Source organism: Pungitius pungitius, chromosome 21 (assembly GCF_949316345.1).
Source record: "Pungitius pungitius chromosome 21, fPunPun2.1, whole genome shotgun sequence".
NCBI classification, from domain to species: domain Eukaryota; kingdom Metazoa; phylum Chordata; class Actinopteri; order Perciformes; family Gasterosteidae; genus Pungitius; species Pungitius pungitius.
Genome location: NC_084920.1, coordinates 483,938 through 506,144, shown reverse-complemented (window position 1 = coordinate 506,144; position 22,207 = coordinate 483,938). Strand labels below are relative to the sequence as shown.

Below are 22,207 nucleotides of genomic sequence, written 5' to 3'. Positions count from 1 at the left end.
ACGGTTGTGAATTCCAATCTATGAGAATTGAGGTTGGATTCAAAAGCATCAACAGGTGTGTGGTGGAACAGTGCAGGGAGATAGCAGGAAGGCTGAAGTGTGGAGGATCCTCAGTTCAAACCTGCTCTCTCAGAAGGAGGGTTTGGTTGCAGTCAGGGCTTCAAACTGTAAACTTTGAAACAGTTTTGAGGTTTAGTAAACAATCCCAAGGTCTAAAATGAGAAACGGACACAATGAGGCATGTGCTTGAATAGCACAAGGGAACAACTGAAGGGCTGCAGGCTCCAACCTGCTGTCTGAGGTTGTGGGTTCATGCCCCTTTCATGCAGACATTGCTTCTGCTTTGAAAGAGTTTTGAGGTTTGAGTAGCAGTCTCAAGGTTAAATACGAGAAACAAAGGGGTGCTTAGTGTGTGGTGAAGTAGCACAGTGGAAGAGCTGCTTCCACAAGCCTGCATTGAACCTGAAGGTTGTGGGTTCAAGCCCAGTCTTGGGTTTGAGCCTTTGGCTTTACTTCAGGTTTGAGTAGCAATCTCAAGGTTAAATACAACAAACAAAGGGTTGGTTAGTGTGTGGTGAAGTAGCACAGTGGAAGAGCTGCTGACATAAGCCCCTGCACTGCACTTGAAGGTTGTGGGTTCAAGCCCAGTCTTCGGTTTGAGCCTTTGGCTTTACTTCAGGTTTGAGTAGCAATCTCAAGGTTAAATACAACAAACAAAGGGTTGGTTAGTGTGTGGTGAAGTAGCACAGTGGAAGAGCTGCTTCCACAAGCCTGCATTGAACCTGAAGGTTGTGGGTTCAAGCCCAGTCTTGGGTTTGAGCCTTTGGCTTTACTTCAGGTTTGAGTAGCAATCTCAAGGTTAAATACAACAAACAAAGGGTTGGTTAGTGTGTGGTGAAGTAGCACAGTGGAAGAGCTGCTTCCACAAGCCTGCATTGAACCTGAAGGTTGTGGGTTCAAGCCCAGTCTTGGGTTTGAGCCTTTGGCTTTACTTCAGGTTTGAGTAGCAATCTCAAGGTTAAATACAACAAACAAAGGGTTGGTTAGTGTGTGGTGAAGTAGCACAGTGGAAGAGCTGCTGACATAAGCCCCTGCACTGCACTTGAAGGTTGTGGGTTCAAGCCCAGTCTTATGTTTGAGCCTTTGGCTTTACTTCAGGTTTGAGTAGCAATCTCAAGGTTAAATACAACAAACAAAGGGTTGGTTAGTGTGTGGTGAAGTAGCACAGTGGAAGAGCTGCTGACATAAGCCCCTGCACTGCAACTGAAGGTTGTGGGTTCAAGACCAGATGAGGAAAAAGCATTTAAAAAGATTTTTGAGGTTTAACTCACATGCTCAAGGTTAAATAGGAGAATCAAAATTGTCAAATTGTGACCAGGACTGGTAGTGTAGGGGTGCAAGCTAGAGCCCAGAAGCCTCTGTGCGCACCGCCAGTGGGTTCAAATCCCGCTCGTGCCAAGTCTTGAGCACACTGCCGCGGAGGTAGTAGTGGGGGCATTGTCCCCACGGTTGTTTCTGAGAAGTGAACCCTAGGGGTTATGCAGAAACACACGGCGCGTTCACTTGAGTTATGATGGCATCGTCAAGAATGATGAAGAATCTTTTGCTGACGAATTGAATTTGATGTTAATTGCTTTGCTTTAGCCTTTTAGCACTTATTAGCCATGCTACGTAGCCACCAGAGGTGGGAACAAGTCACTGTTAGGCAAGTCACAAGCAAGTCTCAAGTCATTGCCCTCGCGTCCCGAGTCAAGTCGAGTCAAAGATGAAGCAAGTCTCAAGTCGAGTCACAAGTCGTACCATTTTAGTTTCGAGTTATGATGGCATTGTCAAGAATGATGAAGAATCTTTTGCTGACGAATTGAATTTGATGTTAATTGCTTTGCTTTAGCCTTTTAGCACTTATAAGCCATGCTACGTAGCCACCATGCCACCTTTTTGACGGCAGAGAAGGCCGGATGAGTCAGTAAAGATGAGCAGATGTGTCTCATTCAGTGGTCGCACTGATATGAAACTTATTACAGCCTCACTTGTGCCTTTACCAATGAATAGCATGCTTGATCCTCCAAGATGCACCAATCCGTCTCTGGGGCAATATCCCATTATGATTTTTTATAAATGTCAGTTACCCAAAACTAAAAAAGGATTTAGGAAGAGCCACCATGTCCCTTGAGGGTTGAACCCAGATAAGGTTTAAAGTACAGAAATTTGGGGCATTAGTGACAGGGACGTGTAGGTTGCTCCATCTAAGATCATTCCAGTCATGTCATGGGAAAAAGAAATATTGTGAAAAAAGTCAAAATATGTAGGGTCAAAAAAGAAAAGATTTTTTTTAAATAATAGGTAAAAAAATATTATAAAAAAATATATGTAAGGGTAATATATATATATAATATAATATATTATTAGGGCCGGGACTCAATTAAAAATATTAATCTAATTAATTAGAGGCTTTGTAATTAATTAATCAAAATTTGACCTGAGAACTGTGAGAAGTAATTTTTTTCACATGGATTTTTATTTTTGTTCAACCAATTCCAGCAGACAAGTGTAGAAATAGCAGAGAAATATAGTACTTTCAGAAATTCAGGTAGCCTATAGGTAAGTAGACCTTCTGTAAACTAGGTTTTTTTAAGTCATCTGGTGCAGTGTGGGTTGGGTGTGGGTCCTTGTACGTCCACGCTAGCTGCTAATTGTGTTGCGTTGAGGTGATACTTGAGGCTCGATGTGAATTCCTTGTTGCACAGCTTGCACACAACCACGCTCTTATCGACGCTTCCATCCGTGTGTTTATTAAAAATATGCAAATAGTGTGTGTGTGTCTGCATGTGCGTGTGAGTGAGTGAATTGCTGTCATTTTCTTAGTACGAAATCTTAAATCTTAATTTTAAAATCCTAATTTTGAGTTAAAATTTAAAATCTTATTTTGCAATCACAGCCAGCAAATCACAGCCAATCACAGCAGAGTACAGCCAGCAAATCACAGCCAATCACAGCAGATTACAGCCAGCAAATTACAACCAATCACAGCAGAGAACAGCCAGCCAATCCAGTCTGTCCGCTGTACACAGACACTTCAGATGATCCTCAAAAAATGGAAGTTGCTTTGGCAACAGGGTGATATTTTAGCTGACAGGTGTGTGTTTACAAAATGAAAGAAGTAAAAGTGCCACATCACTCGTTCACTACTCAGAGTACATGTCATACAACACACACTGAAAGTTAGTCCTAGTCGCTTGAACTACATTCACATACTTTTACTTCAGAAAGCAAAGCATGTGATGATTTGCAGTTTTGGTCAAAGTTTTCTCCGTGTAGTGCTTTTACTCCACAGAGGGATCCGACCACCTGTAAAGTTTTAGAGGAACAGTTGGAAATGTTACTATCCTTGAAAAACATTTTTTTATTTTATAATAAATGCATATGAAGTTATTTTTTCTGCCATGCTGCTTGCTGTCAGGTGGTCCTTCCAGCAAGCAGCCCTGAGGCCAAGCTGCCGGCTGGCGACCATGTCTCTTTGATGGTCACTTCCTGTTCCTACGTGTTTGTTTGTTTTAATCCTGTCTAAACAAACGATAATTTCATCTCTAAGAGCTTTTTGTTCATTTTAACTTTATTTATGAACGTTCCAAACGTTTTAAAACCTTTTTTCACCATAATCAAACATCAGATTTCACATCTTTTAGTCAGTAGATAACTTTTATTTTAAGCATTCTGCTTCTCAGCAGCATCACAGAGGGTCTCAGCCAATGACAGAAGAGGGCAATAAATACGAGCCAGTGAGCAGCAGGGAGCCGTGTCGGCCAATCACAGCGGAGCTACACGTCCTGCCCCCGGACACAAGAACAGGAAGTGATGTCATGGTCTCAGGTGGATGTGATCAGTGGAAGAAAGCTGCATTTGGGTCACATGGGAGACGCCTGTAGTTCATTTGAACTAAAACTTCATTACAGGAAGTTCACCTGAACTCCTCAAACCTCCTGAGTAAAGCATGAGGTTTTGTTTACCCGATGTGACATAAATGCAGCAGCTTGAGCAAAGAAAGACAAAATAAATCATACTTCATGAATATTAAACACAAAAACACAGAAAATCAAACTTTCTTTCGGGGCGAGTTGAACGAGACGTCGCGTTGTCGCCTGACTGTTGTTTAAAGTGCATTTTTCAGACTGAGAAACTTTTTCAAGGTCACACGTCAGTTAATAGTCATTAATATTAATTACAGTGAGTAAGACTTTGTACAGTTTAGCACTTAAATAAGAGTTAAAAACACAGATCTCCAGAATTATTGCACAGAAAAAAACAGCAGGAAACTGCAAGATTTATGACAATATAAAATACCTGTCCTTCAAGTTTTCAAAATAAAAGAATCTCATGAACAACACAATAAGAGGACACAGCAGAGTGGATATACTGTAGAAGATACCGAATGGATGCGCGAGTACATCATTTGGATTATTTCAAGTTTAGCTGAGATTAAATACAGTGAAATATTATTGGGAACAAAGCATCTTACTGTGAAAATTTAACTGAGAAAGTTTGATTTATACAGCTCTGAAAATTCATAACCACCGTTTTTTTAATTTTCATTTATGGTTCCATCAATGACACTCACAAGTGTTGTGGTGACTGTGATTAAAACAAAGGGATTTTAGTAAACTTAATGATTCACACACCAGACCCTTTCAAAGTTAAAGAAACGGACAAATGCAGTAACATGAAAACGTCTATAAAACTTTAAAGCATAGTGGAGGGCCGAGCAGTAAACAACAATAACAACAGGCGATTTGAGAACAGGGTCTTATACATTTTCATCCGATACAGGATGCAAAAAAAACCTTTTAGTCGTTTCAGTTTCTTCTTCCTGTTTCAAAGAGACTAAAAACCAGCAGTCGTTCTCACATTAAATATAAAAACAATAATAATAATAATAATAATTCCACTTTTCTAGTTCCAGCAGGAGTTATTTTTGTCTGCAGAGGCTGGCTGCCCAGCTGTGGTACAGCGTTGCATATTTTCATTGCATATTGCCTCCTGACAGAAGATCACCGATATGAACAGAGTTAAGACACTGAAACAAACTCTTCCTGCTCGGAGGTTTGAGGGTAACAGAGTCAGCAAAAGGTCTCTGAAGATACTTCACTACGAGTAGAAGTACACAAACTAACAAAAGGTAAAAGTACCAGCTACGCTACGTTCTCCTCTACTACTGAACCATGTTTGATCCATGTGCAAGCACGTTGAAGCATGACGGTAATAAGCTCATTTGAAGTCATTCAGTCGGATGGACAGGAAGTTAAGACAAACAGGAAGTCATTCAGTCAGGGAGTTAAACAGGAAGTCATTCAGTCAGGGAGTTAGACAAACAGGAAGTCATTCAGTCAGGGAGTTAGACAAACAGGAAGTCATTCAGTCAGGAAGTTAAACAAACAGGAAGTCATTCAGTCAGGAAGTTAAACAAACAGGAAGTCATTCAGTCAGGGAGTCATTTAGCCTGACGTCATCTGAGGAACAAACAAGTTTTTTAGTCTTTTTCTTGCAATCGAAGTTGGTGGAAATAAATAAATACCAAAGAACATCTAAAATATTTTCTCCTTATTTTACAGCTCCTTTAATCTCTTTGAAACTTAACCGAAATATTTTGTACTAATTGGAAGGAAAATACCAGATTGAGGGTTATTTAAGTTCATTTTTCTTCTCTATTCAAATAAATGTAATCAATGAAAACAAAATTCTTCATTAACGTTTCCTGCAGCAGTGGAGCGGAGATCATTATTATTATTATTATTATTATTATTATTATTAGTACCGTGGAGGCCTCATGGAGGAAATGAAAAACAGATGATTCACCGGTTTCTGATTTAATGTCATTTTTGGAGCTTTTATGAAACAAATTAAATCCTCAACGTTTCTGAAGTTTTTTATAAGATAAAACTAGAAGAAAAAATGATTGTCAAGTGTCGTCATTTCCTCCCCGACGCCTCCGTCCTCGTCTGTTTTACACCTCCCACAAAAAGGTAAATTCAAAGTGTGTGGACCTTTGTTCTCAGTGTCAAAACATTAACAATAAATAAGTTTAAATAGCTCATACTTGGGGGAGACCGGAGGTTATCATCGAGTGGCTCTTGGGTTTGGGGAGGCGGGACAAGCCTGAGTGGGCGGCGGCCGCCATTCCCACCTTGACCTGGTGGCGCGAGGGGTCACGGGACGTCCCGGAGGTCGGTCTGGAGGTCGCAGGTGGGAAGAGGCTTAGTTTGGAGGGCTGGGGGGGCCGCAGAGATCGGATGTTGACCCTCTTCCCTGCTCCCTTCCCCTCCTTGGGGGCGGGGATCTGGGGGGGGGACGAGGCGGCGCAGGGGGCAGCTGGAGCTCGGAGCGTCACTGGTTCCTGCTCGTCCCGCTTGGGGGGGTGAAGTACAAGTGACTAAAAACCAAAAGAAAAGACTCATGAAACATTTTCTAAGAACAATAATCTAAATGTATTCAATCTGATGAGGAAAATGTAAACAAATATATCAAATATCTTCAATCCGTAAATGTACTTTATGGGTTGATTTGAGTTGGTTGATAGTACTTGAAGTTCTGAGGTGCAACAAAGATTCACTTATATTTTACACATTGCAGAAAAGAGTAAACGTGTAAATAAAGTCCTGACTTCCACGAATGTCCTTATTCTATTTCAGAAACTTTTCTAAAAAAATGGGTGAAAAAAAAACATGCATTTGAAGGGGAAAAAAAATCAGGAAAAACATTAAAATATTTTGGAAACTTTCTTGAGTTGGTAACAAGTCCTTTACTTGACTGCTGTGGTGAGCAGCGCCGCACCAGGCGGCCGGCGGTACTGCAGGCGCCTCATTTCAATCCAACGCCCTCTAGTGGAGACAAGCTGCATTTAATGAGCTGATTTACAGCTCGAATCCTTCGTTTGCTTATCTTGTAATAATGTTGATGTACTAGGAAAGCTTTTCTCAAGGTCGTCATCGGTTTATTTTAGTTTGTAGTGGTTTAGTGTTCTTTGGTTTGTTAATGACTTCTTCTATGGTACGAGTATGTACAGGACCAGCATGCACTGGGGCGGGCCCATGGCTCCCCATCAGAGCAGGAGAAAAGGCCTCTTGTCTGGTGAATAAATCAGAGAGACGTGGACAGCGACTTTAAGGACAACGCAGCCGTGTTCCTGATTGATGGTGTTTACACAATAACTATGAAGTACACAACCACACTATGAACACAACATCAAGTAGTGGATTTAATACCGTACCACGCTGTGTCACGGAAGTAATGCACTAAGTTTTCCACTCCTGGACGAGAGGAAGACGAGGGGGAAGAGGAAGAGGAAGGTTAGAGGAAACGAGAAACAAACCGACTGATTCATCAACTGTTTCAAACAGAGAATGGAGGCAAGAAAGAAGGAATAAATAACACAATATACACTACATCTAATAATCTATATAAATAATCAAATAAAACACTCAACATAATTTCGGGTGTGATATTTGCGTCGTAGACCCCCTCTGACCTCTGACCTCAAGGACTATTCACGGTTATAAGACTCACTTTTTCTAGCGAGGTGGGGGGGGATGCTGGGCTTTGGCCTCACTCTGTAAGGTCTGGAGCGCTGATACTGCCAAGGAGGAGAGAGGAAAGGAGCAGCAGGAGGAGGAGGAGCCTGAATATGAGCCGGAGGCGGAAAGAGGAGACGGGTCATCACACCAGGAGGACACAGAGGAGGAGACAAAGAGACAGGTCATCACAGCAGGAGGACAGAGAGGAGGAGACAAAGAGACGGGTCATCACAGCAGGAGGACAGAGAGGAGGAGACAAAGAGACGGGTCATCACACCAGGAGGACAGGGAGGAGGAGACAAAGAGACAGGTCATCACAGCAGGAGGACAGAGAGGAGGAGACAAAGAGACGGGTCATCACAGCAGGAGGACAGAGAGGAGGAGACAAAGAGACGGGTCATCACACCAGGAGGACAGGGAGGAGGAGACAAAGAGACAGGTCATCACAGCAGGAGGACAGAGAGGAGGAGACAAAGAGACAGGTCATCACACCAGGAGGACAGAGAGGAGGAGACAAAGAGACAGGTCATCACACCAGGAGGACAGAGAGGAGGAGACAAAGAGACGGGTCATCACACCAGGAGGACAGGGAGGAGGAGACAAAGAGACAGGTCATCACAGCAGGAGGACAGAGAGGAGGAGACAAAGAGACGGGTCATCACACCAGGAGGACACAGAGGAGGAGACAAAGAGACAGGTCATCACAGCAGGAGGACACAGAGGAGTCTCTATTCTGATGTTTTGCTTCTCCTTCCAATAGTTCACAGCAGCAGAAACCTCCTCAAACGCAACTACATTACCCAGAATCCCTAGCAGGGAACACGAGCAGACCGGTCACGCTATGGAGATATAGAACATCTTTAGATGAAGAAGAAAGAGTATCTTGTTTAATATTTAATCTCCTTTGATCTCAGTCGATAATTTAATAAAAGTTATCAAACTAAAATAAAGCCAAAGAAAATATTACTATGATTTTATTGTCCTCTTGAGACATTGAAAAAGAAACACAACAATATACTTGATAAGTATATTGATCACTGTCCACAGTCTGTGTGTGTGTGTGTGTGTGTGTGTGTGTCTGTGTCTGTGTCTGTGTGTGTCTGTGTGTGTGTGTGTGTGTGTGTGTGTCTGTGTGTCTGTGTGTGTGTGTGTCTCTCTCTCTTACGGTCGTCCCCGTCCACGGTGTCTGTGTCTCCACGCTCTCGCTCTCCTCCACACTCGTCTGTGTGTGTCGGTCCTTCCGTCCCGCCGTCTCCTGGCAACGACACCTTGTAGTCGCCGTGGGAACAGCCTGCTCACAGGGAGACAGAGACGCTCGAAAACATCAGCGCCACCAGGTTCTTTTGATGAAGTTGCACTTTTCTTGTTCTTCTGGGTTTGTTTCCTTATGGTTGAAAGTCGCTCTGGATTAAAGCATCAGCTAAATGACATGTGATGTAAAAGATGATGAAGACACTTACCAGCTGCATGGTGAGGTGGGCGATGGTTCGGTCTCGACACCTCAGCTCCTCTCTGAGCTGCTGCACCTCCTGCAGGAGATCCTACACGCACACGCGCACGCACACACACGCACACGCACACGCACACACACACACACACACACACACACACACACACACACACACACACACACACACACACACACACACACACACACACACACACACACACACACACACACACACAGGTTCAGAGTCTCGCCCATAGTGACATCACACAAGCTGAAGAGCAAAGGCTTTTTAACGAGGAGCAGTCCAGCTTCCCTAAATTTACGCTCTTTGTCGACCTCGGCTGTGTGAATAAAGGTTGAGGGATTCGAACCTGCGTGAGGGCGTCGCTGGTCTCTGGGCTCAGCGTGTCCGTGGTCAGAGTGTCTTCGTCCCCGTCCTCCTCCTGCAACACACACAGCGGGGACACGTTGATGAGCATGAAGGAACCGGGAGGAGCGACGGCTAAGACTCTTCCTCCAGTTCAAATAACGAGACCTAAAGGCTGTGTCTCAAAGCTGTATATATATATATATATATATATATATATATTGAAGATAATTCACCTGAAGCAGTAGCCTCTGCAGGTACCCCAGCTGGGATCTGACTGCAGAGCAGTCCTCAGCCAGCTCCTCTACATCCACACCCAGACCAGGAGAACCAGGAGACCTGAGGAGGTGGAGGACAGAGACTGTGACTTCATCTGGGCCTAAGGATGTCCTTCATGATCTCTGTCATTGGAAGCTCTGTCTGCTGAATGCTGGTTCGATACTCAGGGATCATGGATACATGTGATCATTGTCGTTGGTTATTGAAGATAATAACTGAGGACGTGTCCTTTGTTGTCACCTTTGGGGACCGAGGTCCAGGACGAGGTCGCCATCTCCGGTTGCATCGGTCTTCATATTCCCAGAATCCTCAGTAAGCTTGTAGCAGTGGAAGTCACTGAGAACATGATGCATTATGGGTAGGCTGCTATTACAAATGCATACATGTATTTTATTCCTCACAGATGTAAATATATTCATCTTGTTAAAGCAATAAGATGTAACACAATAACGTTCAGATGACAGGATTTTGAATAAAGTTATTATACACGTTTATTTTAATAACGCATTCTAGCTAAATTTGGTATTTTCATTAGTCCCAGTAAAGATATTTCACAAGGATATCTGATGGAATTTTCCTGAAGCATTTGATTAAGTGCAGCACTTAAAGCATCTTAAGTCTCCTGAACATTCTGCCTGTGAAATACCCAAATTTATTTTTGTAAAGAATTTTCAGCAGGACTTTTCTATGGTTTCCCTTCGAGAATAGAAAAAGCTATTTTCTATCTGTATTTAGCTCCAGATTATGATACCCAAATATTCACCAATTTATTTAAAAATATTATAATGCATATTGATCGCAACAACCTAGCTAACTCTGACGCTCTGTGAACAGCAGGAAACATTTGGGAAGATGCATTTGACCCCTTTACCCCCAGCCAGGGCCGACCTTTGAACACTTTGTCCCTCCTCCGACCTCTACAGTCAACACGCTCAGGCTACTTTCCTGCTTTGACCCGATCAATTTAAACGTTGGCAGCTACCGTTGTGTAATTAGGAAGATTTGATGGTCTCTGGTCAAATTAGAAGACATGTTTTTTTTCCTTCCCTCACTACTCTGACCTTTCATTGTCGTTGTGGACGTCCTGCGTCCCCCAGCAGAGCTGCCTCATCCTCCACTGAGCCATGTGGGCTACAGCCGCTCCATCTGCAGGGTTCAGACAAGGGGTTAGCATGATTAGCATCTCTGGTTGTTTGCTCACATAATTAACACTTATTAAACTGAGCATTTTACTGCACTGAAACAAACGTTATTAGCTCATGAAGCTACCAGTTAGCTAACCTGAACTAAGCTATTTAGCCCCCAAAGCGACCTGTTGATGATGTTTGTCTCTGAAACACCAAAATACAAAGTAAAATCTAATAATGTTATGATCTTTGTGAGGGACATTTACCATTATCGTCATCATCTAAACTGTTTAAACAAGAAGTGTTCTGGATTTTTGAACTTTTGCCTGATATGAATGAATATTCAAGCTCGGAGGGATCTCCAAGCATCGACTCTACAAACGCACCGCTGTGCAGCGAGCCGTCTTCTGGGAGGTCTTCATCCAGCATGAGGTCATCATCCTCCAGGTCACATGAGTCCAGGTGGTTCAGGACGTCCTGAGAGACACGGATATAACCTTAATGCTTCCACCTGCTTAACACATCGGGTCAGGTCAGATTCACACGCTCACAGGAACACCAAAAAAGACCAGAGGGCTTTGCTTCCTGTCGGTGAAGCCGGTAGACGGTGTGTTTTGGGAGGTTATGCAGCACGAGACCGTTAAAGAAAATAAATAAGAGAAGAAGAATATAGTTGAACGTCTAGAATTTTTTTTACGAGATGACACAGAAAATAAATCCCTGAACAAACTCAAAAAAGGAACAAAAATCGAAACCAATTTCTTCTCCCTCTTTGTGGAGCTGCAGAAGGACGTCAATAAGAGACGAAGTGACCTTCCCACCTTTGTGTGGAGAAGGTCTGTGTCGATGGCGTTCTCAGGTTCTGCTCTGTCTGCACCATGGAGGAAGCGCTTTGATTCTCTTTCCTTTCTTACATTTTAAGAGCCTGAATGCAAAATGAAAGTGTGTTTGCTTGTATGCTTAGTCCTCATTGGCCTTGCAACTAACAATAAGAAATGTCAATAGATAACAAATCATTTACGTTTAATTATTAATCATTAATCGCCATTGATCATTTGTTTTTCTTCTGAATAGTACAGCTTATGAGTGACGAGGGAGCTCTAATAAAAACCTGCCTTGTGTGTCCAAAGCTAAACGAGTAAAGCTAAAGGTGGGCCCACCTGTGAAAAGCACCCATTGGTGTCGTTTAGGGGGCGTTCTGAGATTCTGGGTGTTGTTACATTCAGACGTTAAAGGGGATATTCTGCTGTCCATGGGCAGACAGTGTGGTTCACCTTAGGCCAGGCAAGGAGGCTCATGGGTACTGTGGTCCACATTCTCACAGGACCTTTTCTTAAGATAAGATTTTATAGACAAATATTTTACAGCAATTGTTAAATTAGTTATCCCATTTATCCACTCAGTATGCATCACGTCCTTCATATATAAATTCCTTGGATGGAAGCCTGATGTAGTTCCCACAGCCAAACACCAGAGGGAAGCAGAGCACTTCAGGTTCTAATGAGGTAAAACTAAAGGCTTCATCTCAGGTACACTTGAGTTTCTCTCTCCTGGCTTCACAGATTTTTGTAAATAATTAAAAACCTCAAGGATCACAGGAGACTGATCAAAGGACTAATTCAGTACCACAAAGAGACACTTAACGACTACAGAAGGACGCAGGCCTTACAATGCTGTTGAGGTCGGAGTCGAAGCTCCCGATGTGGTGGGTGGTGTTGCCGTTGGAGGTGTGGATGGAGGCGGTGGTGGCGGCAGAGCCCCCCCCCCCCAGCGGCTCTAGACCCTCCTCGTCCCACATGTAGGTCCCCCCCGACCCACAACTGTCCGAAGGGGACAGGTCCAGAGACGAGCCGCCCTGCGGAGGAGACGGAGGAGTTGACGGAGGTGGAGGAGACACCTGCCGGATGTCTGTCGCTGTCTGTCGCTGTTTGCATGTTTATTACTTCTGTCTTTGTCAGCATCACGTGAGACAAACAACATTATAACAGAATGAGACTAACTCTTAAACAATGTTCCCAACATAAAGGTATTATATCAATAAATATTGACAAGTTTGGACTTGGGCTTATGTTATTATTAAATCACTTCTACTTTTAAACGTTCTGTATCACTGAGTCCATATAACCTCCATATAAACTGAATTACATGTTAATACAGCGTGATAATTGGGTCATTATTGAGGGTAGTTTCTCAGGTGCTTTGGACCAGCGTTCCTCCGTGGTGATGAAGTAGAGAGAAGGTCACCTGCTCGTGGTACTCCGGCTGAATGGACCTTCTGCGGCCGCCGGCTCGGTTCTGAGCTCGTTCGCCTGCGACGAGAAAAGCAGACGACCCGCTTCACACAACGTTTCTCTCGCCCGCACGACCATCCGCTGAAACGCGCACCCACCGCTCAGCCCGGTCCAGTCCACGCCGACGTCGAGGAAACGGAGGCCCGCCGCCTCGCCGCCGCCCCCCGCCACAACTTTGTCAAACCTGGCGCACGATTGGTCGAGTCCCGAGTCGTCCTGGTCGTTGTTGGAGGACAGGAGCAGCACGGCCGCCCCTCCGTTCCCTGTGGACGCCGTGAATGAGGAACTGTGTTCGCTTTGAACCTCATTTGGGATGAAACATTTGGGCGAAGAAGCCTTTTCCTACCGAGGTTGTCAAAGTCGTCCATGTACTCCTGGCTGGTGTCGTTTCTGTCCACGGACGAGCTGGAGGACAGGGACATGTCCTCCAGCGTCTCCCCCCCGACCAACACCTCCTCCTGGGACACCAGGTCTTTTGTCTCTGGAGCCTCCGGGGAACTCTCTGAGGAGAGAGGACAGACATCAGAGATGAGAGATAAAAAGTCAGGATGGATGAAAATGAGATGAAATGGGACGAGATGTTTGAAATGTAAGATATAAATGAGATATCAGATAGAAGTTAGTTAGTTAGAAGTTAAGTAAATGACACAATATGAGAAGGTGAAGTTCGATCATTCGATGAGAAATGAGAAGTGACACAAGTTGAGATTAGAGATGAGCTATGAGGAGTGAAGATTTTATGAGATAAGAAGAGAAAGTGAGAAAATTGCATTTGAGGTTCTCGTACCCGGACTTGAAGACGTCTCCCATGTTGGCCCGCGGTTCGTTTCCTGTTCATCTGCGTGCTGATTGGATGTCGCTCGGAGGGGGCGGGACTGCTTAATGAGCGACGGCCGCGACAGCCTGTAGCTGATGCCGCTGGACTTGGAGGCGGGGCCGAAGACGGAGAGGAGGGGCTTTCTTAAGGCTGAGGGGGGCAGGAGGGATGGGATGCTGAGCACCGACCGACTTTGAACTTTGACCCCTCCACCTCCTTTGGCTCCGCCCTCGGGGGTCTGGTCGGTGACGGAGGGTTTGGTCGAGGAAGCTCCTCGGCCTGCAGCCCTGTTGACGGAGTAGGAGCGGCTGGGATTGCGAGGGTTGGAGGAGGTGGAGGAAGGAGTGAGGGTGTTGGACTGCTGCTGTCGGACCTGCGTCAGGGAGCGCGACCTGAGGCGGTCACTCTCCGAGAGTCGGGGGGGCGGAGCCGAGCCAAGGCTGTCGCTCGAGTGACAGCGACCGGCCGGCAGCTCCTTCTGGAGGGGGGAGCCGGAGCGAGAACCAGGACCAGAACCGCTGCCACCAGCGAGGTCCTGAGGCTGTCTCAGGCCACCTCTGGCCCCGCCCTCGGGTTTGTTCAACCCGAACGCCGCCTTGCTCGGTTTGGAGCCTAAAGATCCGATTCTGGAGGCGGGGAGAGTTCCGGTGCTGGACTGCGTTGATGACGAGGAGGACGTCATGGGACGTCCAGAAGACGCCTTCTGGGCGGGGTCCCGCTGCACCGGCAACGGAGCTGCAGGGACGTCGTTGCTGCGTCGATGCTTCCCAACGTTCCCGCCCTTCCCTCGACTCCGCTCCTTCTCCCCGTCGTCACCTCCTCCTCCTCCTCCTCCTCCTCCTCCTCCTCCTCCTCCTCCTCCTCCTCCTCCTCCTCCTCCTCCTCCTCCTCCTCCTCCTCCTCCTCCTCCTCCTCCTCCTCCTCCTCCTCCTCCTCCTCCTCCTCCTCCTCCTCCTCCTCCTCCTCCTCCTCCCTTCCCTTCGTTTTCCCTCCTCCACTTCATGGAAAACGAAGTCGGCACCCGTATGAATCCATTCTGTTTGGCGGGCGGCGGGGCGGCGGCCGGACGGCAGTGGACCCCCGCCGGGCCGGGGTGGTGGTAGAACCCGTTAGTGAGGTGGTCGCTGGCGGTCGGACCCGTCGGGGGGGCGATGGCGGATTTGGCCTTGGAGCCGAACTTGGGCAGCCGAGAGACCACGGTGGGCATGGCGGGGGCGGCGACCGCAGGACGGACTGACATCAGACCCCGCCCACTTCACCATGGAGACACTCAGCACCAGGAGCTGCAGAGCACACAATCTACCTTCATCATTCTGATCATATTTCAGGATAAATACAACCTCTTAAGCAGATGAATTGATTCTATCTGCATTTTAAGACTGTAGGAAATGATCCACATCCAGAGGAACAACTCCCTCTGCGTGATGAAGGTCTGATAAAGTTTAGAAGCAACACATTAAAACACCATCATTCTGGTGTTGGCCTTTCTGTCTCCATCATGAGACCAAATAATCATAATGATAACGGTCACATGGGGCCTCGCTTGTCCGCCCAAGGCCACCGTACCTCGAGCCCGATCAGCTGATCAACAAGTTATTTTAATCCATTAAGAAGCAAGTTTGGAGGCAGAACATTCACACTTTCATAAGCGAGAGCCGGCGGCATGAACTCTTCAACCACGTCTCATCAGACAAACTGATAAAGCGCTTATTGTGGACGCCGCAGTCAGCTGACTCAGGACTATCTACTCAGGACGTGGATGGCTGCACTGTTAGACCTGGCGCCATGTTCCCTGCAGAGAGGACACACACAGGAGGAACAAAGTATGATGAAGGTGAACCAATGAATGAGTCTTAACCCAGTTAGATGAGAGCTGCAGTAAAGACATACTGTGTGCTCTGGGTTCATTGGGGGAGAAGAAAAAAGCCTTTTTAGTTTGTACTTTGTGTTGCTGAACAAAACATTTGGAATATGTGACTCCGATGTTCTCATTCCTCCCCTGATCTCCTCCCTATTTCCACTTCCTCCACAGCCATAGAGACCCTATTTCTCCTCATGTCCTCCCTGAGCAGAGGCAGGACTCAGCAGGAGGACGTCCAGTATGCTCTGGATAGAAAGATTAGAGAAACACTTCAAAATGAATCACTTTGTTTTATTTGTGTTTGACCCCAAGCTTCTTATCAGGAAAGAGGGTGTTCTTTACAGTTTATTGACGCCTCGCTGTCTGAGGACTCAGATATTATTGTCATTATTAGATAAAGTGGTTGCTGCCTGCAGAGGTCAAAGGTCACCTGTTGGTGGAATAAAACATGAGAGCCAAGCCTCTGCTCTTCAATGTGTAATCTGAGCCTCCAAGAAAGGGATTATGGGTAGGATTCTCTTTGTGAGGTTTCATGTCACACCTAGCTGCAATCCATCCTCCTCGTCTCTAGAGGACAAAGATATTCTATCCTACTACCTTTCCTCTTCCCTTTCCTCCTCCCTTTCCTTAAAACAAGGACCTAATAACGTATCTAACTTTTTGTCGCTCAACTTGTTTAGAGTTTGGTTCAAAATGTTTGAGAAGAAACAAAAAGACAAAGACAGAAAGAAGGAGATGGAGGACAAGGAGAAGTCAAGAGGTTCATTTAGAAAAACAACAACAACAGGAAGTTAGCCATGACTCTGGTTTAAAGCTCATTACTGACAAACCAGATACTAGGAAGCCTGAAGACATGGTGAGAACACAGGAGACAACAAGGGTAAGGAAGAGACAGAAGACACAGGGAGGAGACAGAGGGGACACGGAGGAGACAAAGTCATTTCACCATTTTAAGGAATCAAGAGCTGGTTTTAAGAAAGTTTCCTCCAGAAATTAAAGTGAATTCAAAAGAAGATCAATGGTCTCAAGACACAAGAGAACAATCGGTGCGAAGGGCAGAACAAATCAGAACATCTCTCGATGCAGAGCAACACAACTCAAGAATGGAGCTTCAGGTCTCCAGACAGAACCAGACCAGAACCCGAAGCATGCTGCTTCCCAGACCAGAACCAGGTGAGGAACCCGGTGTTGAGCCTCCCCTAAACTGAACGTTCAAGGCCTGATTTCAACGTCTTCTCAACACGATGAAAAATGGATGAAACATCAAGGTGCTGAACAACATAATGTGTCGACTACGTGTCATGTTGAAACATAAGGTTGAAAGAGACAATATTATGATTAAGATTTTCATAATAATTAATTAACTGGTCGGCAAAATGTTGTCTATGCAAAGATGTGATTTCAACGCATTTAATATTTCTCTTAAAACGTCATGAAAATGGAACTACAGACTGCGTGCTGTTACCAATGTGCTTCAACGACATTAAGCATTACATGTGAACACCGCACCTGCGCCCTCTTAGACGCGTGCAGAGCGTCGACCTGACGAGGCAAAGTGTGTCCGGGAGCGGAGCGCCGTGAACGGGCCGCTACGACCCACTGCTCCGTGAGCACACCTGGAACTGGAAGCAGCTGTTTTACCTGTGCTGCCCACTCGAAACGGGAAAGACTGTTCTTCTTGCTAAGCTAGTTAGCGTTAGCGCAGGTAGTTTGCTAGTTTTCCCTGAAGTCCTGGTGCTCTCCCTCCTCACAGGTTACACCTGATGGAGGTTACACCTGATGGAGGTTGTGTCCTGCCGTACACCTGGCGTACTATTGAGTCTTTGAATTGAATGTACTGTACATCTTTAAGCTGTTTATTGTGTACACATCTACACCTCAGGTTTCTCCCAGTTGAAGGTTGTTTTTTTCATTTTGGGGGAGGTTTACCTGTGCTGATGTGAGGTTTCGGGACAGGATGTTGCATGTTTACAGTGTAAAACTCAGACAACCTTCAACAAAATTGCATTGAAATAGAATAATTTGAATTGATTGTTGAGCAGAGGAAGGTGTGCTGCACATTCGGACTCCCTTTACACAAAGAATCATCGAGAGGGAGACGAAGGTGATTCAGGTATTGGATCCCGATCCAAGTGACTCAGACAGATCTTCTGTTTTCTTCTGTTTAACAAAATCTGAAGTTCCAATGATTCAGAAATATACAGCATTCTAAACAAATTTTCTTTGCTATATTCATATTAATATAGAAATTAGTCAAATAATGGATGTGTCCTTAAGGATTGTTGACATGACAACTCTGACCAAATATTTTAACTTGTAAGTTCCAGCGAGCTATTTATCCGTTTAAAAGACGTTTAAAAGACGTTTAAAAGACGTTTAAAAGTCAATGGCCCGCCGTAAAAAATGCGTTGCAAATCAGTCTATTCGTAGACACCGAAAGTACGTTAGACCCGTTTTCAACGTGATTATTATTGTTATATTTTTAATATCTTAAATATGTGGACATTTCTTTTTAAACCTAAAATAATGTTAAAGCACAAAGTAGAGGACGAAATATTACCCGATTAAAAATCACGATGAAATGTCTGAACGTCTTTTGGAGGTAGAGGTGAGGCGCCTCTGCGCATGCGCGTCCCCCGCTGCCTCCAGAACCCCGTTAAGAAAGCGACACACTTTCATCCACAGCCATGAACCGGCTCCGGTCCCCGGTCCTCCCGGTGTGTCGGTCCACTGTAAGGCGAGTCATGTCACGTGGGTGCGTTCGTCCGTGTTAGTTCACGTGGACGCGTCCCGGTTACGGCCGAGGGAGGATTTCCGGTGGCGGAAACTGACTCACCTGCCAGGCACCCGGAGCATCGGACGGCGTAGCAATGCGGAAATGTGTCAGCAGGTCTGGGTGAAGGAAGCCAGCGAGACGTCGGGGAGGACCGGGAGGCCACGACCGGAGACCGTGTGAGGACCGGGAGGCCACAAGCGTCCGGATCCGAACCGTGGAAGCGGAGAGAATCCGGAGGGGACGTCGCGGCTCGCTGCGGGGCTCCGGCTGCTCCTCTCCGGCCTGTCACCGCGCGACACTACGGGGTCTCCCGACGCCGCGGGTCACCTGCACGGGCTCCGCCGGCTCTCGGCAGGTGAAGCGATGTGACGATGGAAGGCGACCGTTCGTCCCGCTGAGGTCCGTCCGTGCAGAGGACGAGCTGCTGAATCATCCGCACACGCACGCACGCGCAGCAGAAGAGAGCTTCGCGAGGAACAGCTGACACTGACGTCACCAGGCCACAGTAAACACAAGCCTTTCCTCGCGAGACTGCGTTCAATAAACATGTTTTTTACCACAATAGTACTATGAACATGTAATACTATCCAGTTAAAGTCAAATTACTAATTTGACAGCGTAAAACTAGTTACAATAACACTAAAATATCATTTCTAAAAACCCCACTAATGTTATACTTCATTACTGTAGCGTGTCTGAAGTTCCAAAATGTATATGGTTCTGGTACTGTTAGTGTTGCTTGGGCCAGGGTTGGGGTGCCGCCCCTTCCGGGGGTTTTGGGCGCGAATGTTGGGGGTCGGGTGTGTTGGAAGACCTGTGTTTGGTTGGTGAGAAGCAGAATAAACCCAATTCATCATAAAACTGACTCCTTATTGACACGGAACGTTACTTTTACAAACCCCCTGTGAATATGAAAGTCCTAGTAACTACTGGAATGTATTAATTCAGTTTGACTTGACAGTGAGGGCCAACCTAAATATCCAAGTGATTTATGGAAACTCATCATTTTAGCCACATAGCAATGTTGTACATTTTACCATTAGGCCAAATTGATTTCATGTTCATAATTCAGCGTGTTCTTTTGAAATGTAACATGTTTTAACCCTAAATATTTGCAACGCCTTTAGAGAAAAAACTAAAACCTCCTTTAAACCAGCAGGCAAACACCAGATGACATGAAGGACGTTCATATGTCCGAGCTGCAGTCTCTCTAGTGACCACCAGGAGGCCCCTCTGGTCCTAGAAGAGTATGAACGTGACCATTTCTCTGGCTTTATTCCCTCAAACACGAGTTTATGGTCTGTCTCAAGACTTCGATACAGCATGATGTTACTTTAGGTGGGTCAAACAGACCATAAAGCAGGGGATGCTTTAAGGCGGGGCTACACACTGATTGACAGTCTACATCATATTTGGTGATTTCCTTTTGACTGGTCAGCTAATGAAGTACCTCGTTGTCCTGAATCAATAAGTTTTAAAAAAAACAGTTTAAATTACTTGATGACACAAAAAGTGAAGTTCTCATTTTTTATTAACGTTTCTTAAAAAGCACTTTCCAGAAAAGCTGTCAGAAACCGTCACCTGAAACACAAGGAAAAGGTCAAAGGTCAGCCCTGAATCACTGAGCAACAGCTTTGACTTGATTAGCTGCTTACCTTAATATACCTGCATTCCTCCTTTGGACCAGGTCCAGCTACAGGTGGCTAGTACTCTGGAATGTACCTGGAGCGGGAGGAGCGCACCGCGGATCTCCAGTACCCGTTTCTGGACTGGGTGATCACGGTCAAGGGAGCAGAAACAAAAGGTCTGCCCTGGCGACGTGGAGGAATCCTGGCGGCTGTATCCCAGACGCTGAAATGTGGGAAAACCCAAGACTGCCTCCAGTAGTGGGATGGGTCAGCGCCCGCCGCAGGTAGACCCTGGTAAGGTCCAGGACCAAGCAGGGAGGCACCAGAAGGTGAATTCCTCAAAGCTTCCCCAGCCGGAGGAGCGTAGGCAGAAGACCCTGGAACCTTGGGAGGCGCCACAGGAGCTGATCTGGTGGCACTGGCATCGGGAACAAACTGGTTAGGCTGGTATCTGGGTGACGAGCCAGTAGTCTGGTTGGGAGATCCAAGACTGAGAGGAGACTGGTTTCCAGTGGATGAGCCAGGAGCAGGAGGCCGATAAGCAGCCGGGCCAGACTGGAAGGTCTTAGGGGAGTCATCATCTAGTGCTAATGCAGGAGTAGGACTAGTCGACACTCTAGCGTACGGGTACTTGTATTCTGGAGAAAGAAACATGCATTCAATACAATTATATGGTAGCACTTTTTAGGTTGCATCTTGACAAAACAGAAACAAACGGCTTATTGTGCTTTTAAAGAGCTTGAAGGATGAAGACCTGGCCTCATTGCTTTCTGAACAAAGGCAAACTAACCATTCTTGAAAGGAAAACAAGCTCCACTGCTAAACATCAGCAAACAGATCCAGGAGACCCTGGAAGAGAGACACAGAGCAAAGGGGTGATGAACCTGAAGAAGAGCCCCATGGTCTTCATCCCATGGACCTGTCCACTCACCTCAGCGACACTTCAGACACCATGATTGACAAGAAGCAGCAACTGGTCCTCAGCAGCTTGTACAGGTCCAGTGTGGCTCCTCTGCTCTTATACTGTGGTCCACATGCTGCACTGATTAGAGTCATGAGGAACACCTGAGAGCCTGCTTCCAGAGAGGCTGCCCCTCCCCCACCGAGCACAGCCTGAGAGCTGGTCCACGCGCACACCTGGACGCAATCACAATCCCAATCTCCCCTAAACCCTAAACCCGGACCCCTTTGGGCCTTCACTGAGGTCACCTGGTCACTGGTTGAGTGTATGCGAGGGCTTTAAGTGATGTAAACATCATAAACTATGACATATTTAAATCTAAGGGTATTGATTTTTGTTTTACTCAAAGATTTGAACGGCTTTCAGGCTCTTCATGAAATTAGGTCATTTGAAACAATGTTTTACATGTTTTAGTCAAAATTGCAACATTTTATATTTCATGAATTGATTAATAAATATTGTATGATTTCCTTTAGGTTTTAAATGTATTTGTTTTTCTGAACACACACGTCTGGATCCTTTTTTTTGCCTCCCTGCGTTTTCCCGTTTATGACATCACAAAAGGTCAATTTTTTGACAATTTGAATCCAGCCTCAAAGCGCCTCAAACACAACAGAACTGTCTCAGCAGGGGCCTCAGAGTCCGTGAGTCAGTTAGAGGGGGGGGGGGGGGGGGGGTGAGCCTGTGATCAATATGATCATGTTTATTTTGTTGTGTTCGATCACCTGTAAAATGAGCTGAAATCACTGATCGCAGTACTTGTATGAAACTATGTAATCTGTGGGAAGTACATCTTCTATAATTCCCACACTAAGAGGGTGAACTTCATAAGTTCATAAGGTCTAAGGGGAAATGTCTCCTTTCAGGTGCTCTGGGTAACCATTCTGGTGGCTGGATTAAACGTGACTCATTTTACATTAAATGTTTTTATTTTTGTATTGTCTTTTCTCATTTCATCTAATTTTGCTTTTAGTTGATTAATCTAATTGTACTCATTGTGTTTCTCTATGATTTGCTGATGCTGTGCTTCATGATTTGTTCACTAGATGGAGCACTTTAACCATCACAGGTTTGCTCTGTCAATG

General features: G+C 45.6%; 2 protein-coding genes across 2 annotated transcripts; both read right to left on the bottom strand.

Annotated features, from left to right (window-relative positions):
- Positions 1–2,556: 2,556 nt before the first annotated feature.
- ccser2b (coiled-coil serine-rich protein 2b) lies at positions 2,557–14,748 on the bottom strand. The gene is made up of 13 exons (XM_037463621.2): positions 13,867–14,748; positions 13,426–13,581; positions 13,178–13,342; positions 13,033–13,097; positions 12,458–12,643; positions 11,175–11,265; positions 10,723–10,807; positions 9,902–9,997; positions 9,619–9,721; positions 9,387–9,458; positions 9,026–9,106; positions 8,731–8,856; positions 2,557–6,424 (listed from the first exon to the last, which is right to left on the bottom strand). Exons 1-13 carry the CDS (start codon positions 14,576–14,578, stop codon positions 6,086–6,088), a joined length of 2,277 nt encoding a protein of 758 aa, XP_037319518.2. The 5' UTR covers positions 14,579–14,748; the 3' UTR covers positions 2,557–6,085.
- Positions 14,749–20,041: 5,293 nt separating this feature from the next.
- Positions 20,042–21,169, bottom strand: LOC119213034 (uncharacterized). Its single transcript, XM_037464027.2, has 4 exons — positions 21,093–21,169; positions 20,952–21,010; positions 20,189–20,799; positions 20,042–20,114 (listed from the first exon to the last, which is right to left on the bottom strand). Exons 1-3 carry the CDS (start codon positions 21,113–21,115, stop codon positions 20,237–20,239), a joined length of 645 nt encoding a protein of 214 aa, XP_037319924.2. The 5' UTR covers positions 21,116–21,169; the 3' UTR covers positions 20,042–20,114; positions 20,189–20,236.
- Between the last annotated feature and the right edge of the window lie 1,038 nt (positions 21,170–22,207).